Source organism: Danio rerio, chromosome 22 (assembly GCF_052040795.2).
Source record: "Danio rerio strain M-AB ecotype USA chromosome 22, GRCz13ab, whole genome shotgun sequence".
NCBI classification, from domain to species: Eukaryota; Metazoa; Chordata; class Actinopteri; order Cypriniformes; family Danionidae; genus Danio; species Danio rerio.
In genome coordinates this window covers 12,066,583-12,077,681 of record NC_141042.1, presented here as the reverse complement: position 1 = coordinate 12,077,681, position 11,099 = coordinate 12,066,583, and the positions used below count along the sequence as shown (strand labels likewise).

Here is an 11,099-nt window from a genome sequence, read left to right as displayed (position 1 = left end):
CATTATACTGTATTATAAACTTTGTTGATACGATAAACTAATAAATACTGTAGTATACTGTAGTTTTTACTAGTTTTAAACGCTAATTGTAGCACAGTACTAGGAACCTTAGGTAGGCTAATTTGTTCACATTTCTATGATGTTGTATTAGGTTTCCATAACAACTTAATAGAAATTAAGTCAATAGAAACAACACAGAACAGTTTAATTCAGGTACTTTACTATAAACCATTTCAATGTGACCCATGAACATTTCCTACTTGTTATTGAACTATTTTATAACTGTAACAAGAGGCAATTTAACTAAACCTTAATGTTAAAACAGCTTTCATAACATTATTTATCAATATGTGTCTCTTTTTGAATTCTCGGAGGCTATAAAAATGAAAAAATGTAAAACAGGAAATATGTTGGACCATATTGCTTTTGTTTACATCCCTCAAAATGGTTTTATATGGTTCAATTTTCACCATACTATGGTTCAATCACTTATTTGTGTGCATTTACTATAAGTTAATTATTACTGTATTTTTCGTGTGTGCCGAAGCTTGTTCACCTCAATAAAACTGACTCACATTGGCACACACCTGTTGAAAAGTTCATAAACCAAGAATAAACACGGTTTAATAATTACAAGTAATACAATCATACCTCATTACTTTTACCTTGAGCAAACAGTCGTACATCCTCAGTCGATGTAACATTATGAACAAAAGTATAGTTTGTTATATTCAGTGGCCTTAAACACCTTCGATAATCACGATTTTTATAGATTTGTTCGCTCTTTGTGTTCATTCATCGTGTTAATACGATTTTTATACATTTGTTCCGCTCTATGTGTTAATTTATTGTGTCAGTAGTAGTACGTCACATATTTAATAAATCCGCCTCACGTCGTCACTCGCGGGCACGGGGTGACAGTTGTGCGCGTGTCCGAGTTGATTCTCACTTCAGTGGCTTCTCGATAGGCTGCTAATGTGGAGTGTCAAATATAGCAGGGCTGCGTGCTAAATCTGAAGCAGAACTGTGAACTTATTTCACACCACACTGAAGGATCACATGAGGCTTCTGCTGAGAGAAAGAGAGGAGGAAAATGACGTGAAGGTTTAACTTTTTGGCTTAATTTTAACCATTATATAGATAATTTTAGACATTTCTTGTCTGAAATGAGACACTTTTCTAAATAGGACTGTTATATGGGCTCATGATAACACACGACATTTATATTTTGATTAGTATAGCATATATATATATATATATATTACATTACATTTACATTTAGTCATTTAGCAGACGCTTTTATCCAAAGCGACTTACAAATGAGGACAAGGAAGCAATTTACACAACCAAGAGCAACAATGAATAAGTACTAAAGGCAAGTTTCAGGTCTGTAAAGTCTAAGAAGGGAAGTGTTAGTAGTTTTTTTTTTTTTTTTTTTTTTTTTTTTGTACAATTAGTGTGATATTCAAAGAGGCAATTGCAGCTTAGGAAGTGAAGTGGAGACTAAATAGTTGAGTTTTTATATATATTTTTTTTGGATTTTCCCAATAATACAGACATGACAATAGCCTACATCTTCAAAAGACAAAGAAAAATACCTAGAGGAAAAAAAGGGGAGAAAATGTATATAAAACAGGACTACTCCAAATAAAACATATCAGAAAATGGGCTAAAACATTGCTTATTTTTCAGATAATAGTTTACAGTCATAATACAGTTTCAGTCATAATACAGTTTCAGAGTTCCTTTTAGCAGAGAGCAATGACTTCCAAATAATGCAAATATGGAGTCATAACATTTAAAAAAAATATATGTTTTAAGAGTAAAACATAGGTAAGATGTTCCAAGGGAATTAACTCAAAAAGTATATTGTCCCAAGCTTTAAGTGATGGAGATTTATCACTAATCCATATAAGTAAAATATTGTTTTATGGTGGCAAAGGTTATTAGCTGATGAAAAAATGCATCCGGTATACCCAAAATCAGTCAAAAATCCAGCTGCATGTTAAAGATCTTGTCCATTTCCCCCAGCACCAAAGACCAAACCTTTTCAGTCTGTTACATGACCACACAGTCAGCCTGTTAAAAGGGGTGGTTCTTTTTTTTCTCAAAAAGTGGACCTTTTTGCAGTCGTTTGACTCATTTTCTTTCTAATTATGAGTTTTAAATATAGTAAGATTTTAAACACATTTTTTGTTGAATTAGCTTGTCGGACGGTCACACTTTTTAATGTATCAAAAACATTTTCTAAAGATTTAGAATAAAGTAATATGAAGAGGCTACTTATTTTTAGGCTACTTTATGATATATTCATTGGGGGGGAAATAGCTTTTTAAAACTGTGGCATATTGAAATTTATTAGGCAAACAAACTGGCAAACACATTCATCTTTCCTCGGTCTCAGAATTTGGCCATTTGAATAATAAAAAACAGAAACATAATAATAAGAATGTAGAGCTTTTCGATTTTTCAAGCATCTTTTCTAAAAAAAAAAGTACATTTGAAAATTCATGAATAACAGCAATAGCTTACAAGTATTAATATGGGCCACTTTTAGTGCTTTACAACTTTTTATTGGTCATTTTATTTTCTTTGAAGAATAAAGTCCAAGAATAAAAGCTACTTATAAAATGTTTTCTCTACAACAATACGGTGAAAGTTGACGTGGGGGGGGGGGGGGGGGGGGACTTCTTTCGAACCAACCAAACCCCCCTTGGGCCTGAATGTGTTAAAGTACCTACAGTTTTACATTTAAAACCCATAGGCGAATTAGAAGGGTTAAAAAGATGCGGTTAGGAGAGATATGAAATGTATTATTTTATGTTGTAAATAAAAAATATATATTATTTGTAAACCATTTAAGGTCAATTATTATTAGCCTGCTTAAGCAATACATTCATTCATTCATTTTCTTTTCGGCTTAGTCCCTTTTATTAATCCGGGGTCGCCACAGCGCAATGAACCGCTAACTTATCCAGCACGTTGTTGCGGATGCCCCTCCAGCCGTTTCCGGGACACACTTAAGCAGTATTTTAAGTTTATTTAATTTTGTTGAGGTTTATGATATTTCCTTATTTGTATCCAAAGTCATTTCTAGCATTAAAATCATTTTAGGTAAAAAAAATTATAATAATAATTATATGCTGATAATTAATTAAATGATAAACTAGTTTTATTTTGTTCATATTTTTATAAGTTTTATAAGTTTATTAAATATGGTTGGAAGTGAATGAATTTTTTTTATTGTTATTAACGTGCACATTTTTTTATTTTGTATATATATTTTTGATAAACACAATTTCAGCATTTAAAAGTTGCAAAAATACAACGTATTCGACGTCAGGCTAAAAAGTGTATGGTAAAAAATAAATGCAAGATAAAGTCAATTTCTCTTCTAACTCCCATTGCTAAGAATCCATCATTTATACCATCTACATTAGATGGAACTTTTACGCAATGGAAGGAAATGGGTGCACATACTGTAGGAGATCTTTTCGCTGATGGAAATCTAGCTTCATTTAACCAATTACAGCAGAAATTTAAACTCCCTCAGAATAATTTTTTCAGATTTTTACAGATAAGGAACTACATACATGCCCATACGTCTTCATTGGATAGTACACCCCCTTCCATCCTTGACAAATGCCTAGATTGGTGTAAAGGTAGTAAAAAACCATTATCAATAATTTATGAACAACTACTATCTGTTACTTCCCCCTCCACAAAATGTTTTAAGGAAGAGTGGGAGAAAGAATTGGGAGTGAAAATTTCAGAAGAAATGTGGCAATCAGGTTTGGAGGATATTAATAAACAATCTATTAATTCTAGACATTGTCTTATTCAATTTAAAATAATTCATAGGTTACATTATTCAAAGAAAAAATTACATAGAATTTTCCAAAATATTTCACCTCTTTGTGACAAATGTAATTCATCAGATGCGGATCTATCTCACAGTTTTATTTCTTGTTCTAAGATACAGAATTATTGGAATGGAATTTTTGATGTGCTTTCCGAAGTGTTGAAGTTGCAATTACAACCAGATCCAATGCTTGTAATTCTGGGATTCTCTGAACAAACACATTTGTTGTCAAATACACAACATAAAATGCTCTCATACTGCTTAACTACTGCCAAAAAGCTACTGCTACTGTTTTGGAAAAAAAAGGAATCCCCTACATGTAAACTGTGGCTTGGAGAAATTGCTTCTATGTTACATTTGGAGCGAATTAGATACTATTTGAAAAGAAAACTGGAACAATTTGACAAAATTTGGAATCCCTTTATCTGTTACCTTGAAAAAAAAACTCATAATAATGCATCATTTCTGTAATGTTTTAACATGCTTTGTCATCATACTCTATTTTTCAAACAGGTCTTTGTAACAAGTTTGCTTGTTATGTGGGTGGGTGATTTTATTTTTATTTTATTTATTTAATTTTTAATTTTCTCCTTTTAATTTCCTTATTTGCTGTGCCTATGTTATATGTGGACAAAATATGTAAACAGAATTAATTTTGTCTTGAATCTGTGTCTTCATCAATAAAACTTATTTGACAAAAAAAAAAAAAAATGCAAATGAACTAGACTCAAAATAAACACTTTTTAAATTTAGTTTATTCTTGGAAAGACAAAAAAAATACTATTTAAAAAAAATCCCACTTTAGCTGTAAATAAATATGCTGTAAAATCATATCTTATGTCCTTTAACAATACTAACAAAACGTCTCTGATTCAATATTCAATATTAATTTCCCCAAAACCCCGGACATATTTACATAGATTAAAAAACCTGCTTTCATTTTTTCCTCACTTTTCACTGACGCAAAAGCCACCTGCCTCACCTTTAGCGCAACTGTCGTCACTGTCATGTGACGTCCAGCAGAGGGCGTCGCGTCTCGGAGGCGGGGATTGAACGTTCCTTACTCCTCCTCTGATTGGCCGGCTGGGAGCCTGACAGCGAGGGGCGGGACCTTCGCGGGGTATCTCGCCCCGTGATTGGCCAGGCGGATCTAGAGTGACTGGAGCAGAGGCGCAGCGGAGAATCACAGCAGCACAAACCCACTGCGCTCATGGCATCAAGGAGAATGGAGACCAAACCAGTCATAACCTGCCTCAAAACGCTCCTCATCGTCTATTCCTTCGTGTTCTGGGTGAGTGAGAGCAATTTGTTGCCGTTTTTGAGCGTGTCATGTTTTTGCAGCGTGCCGTCAAGCATTTGAAATGATTTATTATCATAATAAGACGTTTGTTGCATTATTGCGCCACTGGAAAACAAGTGCATCTCCATCATGGCAGGGCTGGACCCTTCCGAGGCCATTAGAAACACGAATATGATTATGTGCATCACTGATTGTGTTCGAGATTAGGATGAACAATGTGCATTTTTGATGCCAGTAATGAAAAAAGATGAAAAACGAGACGTTTTGGAGAGTCAGAATCAAGGTGTTTGATGTTATTATTAATAAAAAAAAATATGTTAATATCCAAATATGGACATTGCCAGAACATTATTCGTCATGAGTTGAATATTCATGTTCAGAAATGGACTTATACACTGGGTTGTGAATTATTAACTGCATATTAATGTTCAAATACGAGCAAATGCTGTACATTATTAATCATATTTTTAAAATATTAATGGCCAAATATGGACATGAGCTGGAAGTGATTGATCATGAATTGGATTTTAATGTCCAAACAAAGACGTTTGCAGAAAATGATTGGTCATGAATTAGATTTGGATGTCCTGGTCTGAACACATGCACATCTTAAATTATAGATTTAAATGTTAATGTCCAAATCTGCTCAAGTTCTAGAAATTAAACCGGTTTATTAGGGGTTGAAGTGACCTTCATCTCTGTCATATGAATATGAGACGTCAGCGTCCTCATCTTCAGGCATAAACATGATGGTTTCTGTCTGCTGAAAGTCATTTGGAGAGTTAACTCGGCACCGCCCCAGTACTGGTTTGGTATCTGTGTGTGAGATTCAGTTAGATTGCATTACTATAACTTTAATGAATAAGGCTTTAGCAAACATTTGTAAAGGACTATAGGGGTTTTTAAAATGTCATGGCCAGGTATATGCATAGTGCGGTCTGTGATTCATCTGATAGTGTGTTCACATTTGTAGTTCAGTTCTCTTGATTTGTTTGGTCCACTCCAAAACTATAAATGATACATGTAATCCTGTTTGCTTTGTGTTTAAATTTTCATTTTGTGTGTAAAGGAGTTAAAACAGAGCCAGAAATGTTTCCATTGCACTCAAGAATAACAAAAATCTACTGCAATGAGACATATTTCCTTCTCTTGGGGTTTTTGGTCTGGATCTAAAACAAATATAAATGTATTTGGTCATGATCCATTTGGCATCCGCTTTGTCAATCTAAATCTGCAAGTACATATTCAAAAGAAAGATTTTAATGATCTATATTTAAATCCCAAAGAATATTGTCTAAACAACTTTTTCAGCTGAGAACTAGAGTCAAAGCAGGGTAAGGAGCTAACAGATACATAAACAAATGTGTTAAGTTCATATGCAAGTCAAAGCACACCAGAGTTTGTTTGGAAGTGGATTGATATTAGCCGTGTGTTCACACCACCACCAGCAATGCTAGTCTAGTTTCATGCTGTTTATAGAAGATGTTTAATAGCCTTGGTCTCTACATTAACGTTAATTTGTGCGCATTCTACATTGCGAACTGAGAAATCCACATAGCAGCAATCAACATCTCCTTCGTTTTGCTTGGGAACTACTGTGGTTTATTGGACTACATTCTCTTGAACCCTCTCAAGCGATGGACTTTTACATTGCGATGAAGGTTGCTGTCGGAATGCGTCATAGCTCATTAGCATAAAGTTGACCTGATTTTAACTTTCCTTCATCATTGCGCCGCTTTCGCCGTAGCTTGTCACATTAAAATAAATGACTTCAGGCTACTTTATTGCTCTTGTTGTTGGTGGTGTGAATGTACAATAATATTTTAAGATGCTTCAATCTACTTATTTGGTGTGCACCAAGGTTTGAAATGTCAGTGTTCATACTTATTCAAATGAATAAGCAGTCACACCAGAATTCACTTTAATTTGACCAAACATTCTTAGGTTGTAATGCCCTTAATCTGACCAAAAATGGCACGTCTAGACCAGAAAAGACTATTTTATTAATATCTAAAGTGACCAATTAGTTTATCAAGTAATGTAGAAGTAGGTTTTTAGTGTATAATATAACTTTAAGTGATTTTGATATTGCAAATTTTAGCAGTTTCTGGTTAAAGGTTGATACTAGAAACTGAATGTGATTACATACATGCAGTATATTCATAGATTTATATTCCTAATGTGCATTTCAGCATTGTGTAATGTTTATTTAGACTAATGCAATATATTCTAAAGTGTTTGCACAATAGTTGTTAATGACTTTGATATTGTTTAATATTGTTGTGTCGATTTTCTACAATATTTTTATACTGATTTTACTTTACACACTTTTTTTCTCTTCTACTTTGTTATATGTATATTTGATATTAACAGTATTTAATTTAATTTGTGTTATGGATGCACTCAGTGTGAAAAGGGAAGTCTTTTATTTTGAATTGGTTACTGTTACGGATATAAACAGACACAGAGATCGCATATGATCATGGCGTCCCAGCTTTGAGGTCTGCAACAGCTTAAAGGTTAAGCTTCTGGTTTGATTGGAGAACAAGGTACTGACACTTCACGTTTAACATGTTTTTTTATTGAATTCAAGTGATAATTGTTTATTTGTATATGGCTTTCATGTTTGTTTTACGGTTTGCTTACTTTTGGTTTTGTTTTCTTTTTGTATACAAAGCTCTTAGGCCCCATTCACACGGGGCGTCAGCTTCAACGCTTCCCATTCACTATGAATGGGTAATGTCAGGCGTGGCCGAACTGCATTGTGGATCCGCCGGCGCTGCTACAGTGGCGTTGCTCGCTGCAGAAGTTGGGACTTTCTCAACTTTTCAAGCGCCGACTGAAGCGCCAGCCAATCAGATCGCTGTATGCAAATCACCAGCTCAGACAATAGGTGATTGCTGACTTATTTCATTGGCTGACGCTGTGTTACGCCCGATTCACACGGTGCTTCAGCGTGAACACTTGATAGAGGGTGTGTCTGAAGTTGGGGCTGACGCGATCGTCATAGCAGCGTCAGCCAATGAAGTTAGTCTTTAATTGACTACTGTTTGAGCTGGTGTATTTGCATAAAGCAATCTGATCGGCTGACGCGTCCGTTGTCGCTTGAAAAGTTGAGATATTCCCAACTCCTGCAGCGAGCAACACCACTGAAGCGGCACCGGCGGATCCACAATGCAGTTCGGCAACACCTGACATCACCCAATCAAGGTGAATGGGAAGCGTTGACGCTGACGCCTCGTGTGAATGGGGCGTTTCAGTGTTCGTGTTGGTGTCAGTGGAGGGAATGTTGCACTCTAAATCATAGGAAAACACCTTTATTGGTGTAAATAAAAACACTTTATTTACACCAATAAAGAGTCAGGGAGCAGGGAGCTACAATAGTTCTGTTGGCCGAAAAAATGCTACAGCCTGAAGCTATTGTTAGTTAAGAGTTTGATAAATGGTCTATGACACCATTTTGTCACTGATTGTTTAAAACAAAAGAAAGAAATGAGTTAAATGTGCCAAATAATTGATGTAAATGGTGAATTTCACAATTCATTAAATCCATTTGCGAACCATTTTGGACAGATCTCTCTATAAATCACATTTGGTGTTGTCCAGGAATGTAACCAAATATTTAAGAAATGTGAACCTTTCAGGAAGATATGATGTTTATCTGAAAGAAATTTGCATAATGATGGCACTTTCTGCATTTTTGATTATACTTAGCATTTAAAAAAATGACATTTTCTGGCCCTGAAATGACTCTTAATGGCGACTCTCATTCAGCAAGTCAGACAATAATAATGCATTAAGACACAAATTCCAGTGAATAAACATTGAGCTGCATGTTAAAAAGGCTTTTAAACAGGCATATTGTGCTTTCTGATATTGAGCTGAATCTGGGCTTCAGATCTCATGTAGCTCAACACCGAGTTTGTGTTAGTAGGTAACCGTCTCCATCACGCTTCCTTCTGCGCTCACTGGAGCTTGAGTAATGCAGAGTTGCTCATTCACCAACAACCAGCGGCTGTTGAGCTTTCAGGCTGTCAGTAATCCCACTTGGCACAGTGATCCAGCGCCTGACCCAAATCCAAACCGTTTGGGCCATAACACAGCGTAATTCTGCTGTAGACTCAAGAGTAGACGCCACATTTATTTGGCACACTGTAAAACATCAGTGGTAGGTTTAAATGTTTGAAATAAATCAAATTAACTTACTAGTCATGTTCAATCACATTTCACAAACTGATTTAAAACAGCTTGTATGTTGATAGATGGCTAACATATTTTAAACCTGTTATGCTTTAATACAAAGTTTTGATTCTGTTTCTCCTGTTTGGTAGTTTGAATTATGCATTATTTTACACATTGATTACATCATTACAGTACCTCCCACCCCAGCCTGGCACAAACAACTCTATTAGTTCGAGGTTTGATGAAGACTAGCCTTCTGAAAAGTGTGTATGATTGGTTAGCTTTCTCAGTGCAATGTGATTGGCGAACAGCTTGGATGGTGTTTTAGTGTTGCCACACCCCCTTGCCAAAGCAGCAAAGATCAAGGCGGACCAGTGTTTCCAATTAAGTTATGCTTGTTTTGTGGTGCAGACATTTGAATACACGCATGGACATGCAAATAGGACGAATAATCTAAATGTATTTGAAATCGACATTCAGAACCTATAATCGATCTAATTTTTCTAGATCAATTTTTTCAATTACTTTCCCTACTTCCCGTGTGGAGTCACGTTAATCAGCTTAGTTGAGGCTAATTTATACTTCTGCGTCAAACGCAGGGGTATGGTTTGGCGATGCCTTCGTTAAATTGTAACTTCACATCTTTGCTGCTGTTTGTGGGCGGGGCCGCAGGTTTTAATTTGCCCGGGTTTGCGCGTGCAACAATTGGGTGGGGCTTAAGGTTCATATCAACATTATGCCGAAATGGCTAAAGACTCATTATCAAGACGATTCATTTGAAGCACTATGAATCGACTCTTTTATAGATGAATCAATTGAATCAATCAAATGCCTTAGCTGGATATTTTACTTAACTTAGATCTGGGTTACACACTAGATGGAAGGTCATCTTCAAAAACCCATAATAGGGGCTCTTTAATATCCGTTATTTTACGGGAAATTTCTGTAATTTAACGCCCGTTATTTTACTTTTTTTTTCCGAGCACCCTAGCTGCCGGATATTACAGATTTTTTTTTGTGTTGTAAAACAACAATTAAGAGTTGGTAAAACACAAGGAAGTCTAACAATCCATTCAAATATTATTTGCCGATGTGTTAAATTCATATCAGACACACATAGTGAAAGTAACTATAAAAATTAATCTATTCTTCTCTAAGTTCACCAGCCGCTCACTTGCATGTATTTGGGAGTAACTGATGAATTTACGTGTTAAATCCTGCGTGTTCTGCTTTTATGAATAAGGCAAACGCAGGGCCGCAAGTAAACATGGCGACGCCCATCTCACATTATAGATCACGATCACTTTTATGTGAATTGGAATATCAGGTAGTCGACGACATGATGAGCGAGCATGTGAATATGTTGAATTAAAATGAAAAAAAACTACATAAAAGGGATACATCTGTCATACAGCGCTATTGTTGCTGTGGTGTGTCACGTGACAAACATGATGCGTCACCACGGAAACAATAAGGGTGAATGTTCTAAAATAATGGTTGCCTAAAAAACTGACTCCTGTTTCCAGATAGAATCTTTTAAACTCAGCAGTGAAAGAGTTAACAGTAGTAAAGCAGCGGTGGTTTTGTTACTTTGCATTGCAAGACTAAAGACACGTTTTTATTCACTCGCCTTTTTTTGATCATTCATTTTTACATAGGTTGTCATGTATAGCTGCACTACAAAAAAAGCTTTTCTTTCTTCGTAATTTCGTCTAATTTCCAGTCCAAATATTTTTAAAATCTTAAATCAAGAAC

At 35.3% G+C, this 11,099-nt stretch overlaps 2 protein-coding genes across 13 annotated transcripts in view; one reads left to right on the top strand and one right to left on the bottom strand.

Annotated features, from left to right (window-relative positions):
• The window catches only part of sgsh (N-sulfoglucosamine sulfohydrolase (sulfamidase)), a 33,248-nt gene extending 32,293 nt beyond the window's left edge, over nt 1-955 (bottom strand). For 2 of the 12 annotated variants that reach the window (XM_087303015.1, XM_087303018.1), the window contains exon 1: nt 666-947. The gene's annotated coding sequence lies outside the window, so the exon portion shown is untranslated. Of the gene's footprint in view, nt 1-556; nt 588-651 lie in introns of those variants that run through there. The other 10 variants (XM_087303021.1, XM_087303024.1, XM_087303019.1 and 7 more) reach the window with 8 other exon arrangements.
• A 4,059-nt stretch (nt 956-5,014) lies between these two features.
• Nucleotides 5,015-11,099, top strand: part of tspan7 (tetraspanin 7) — a 56,650-nt gene continuing 50,565 nt past the window's right edge. Inside the window, 1 exon segment of the mRNA NM_001130818.1 lies at nt 5,015-5,153. Within this exon segment, the coding sequence (NP_001124290.1) occupies nt 5,073-5,153 (81 nt within the window). The 5' untranslated portion in view covers nt 5,015-5,072.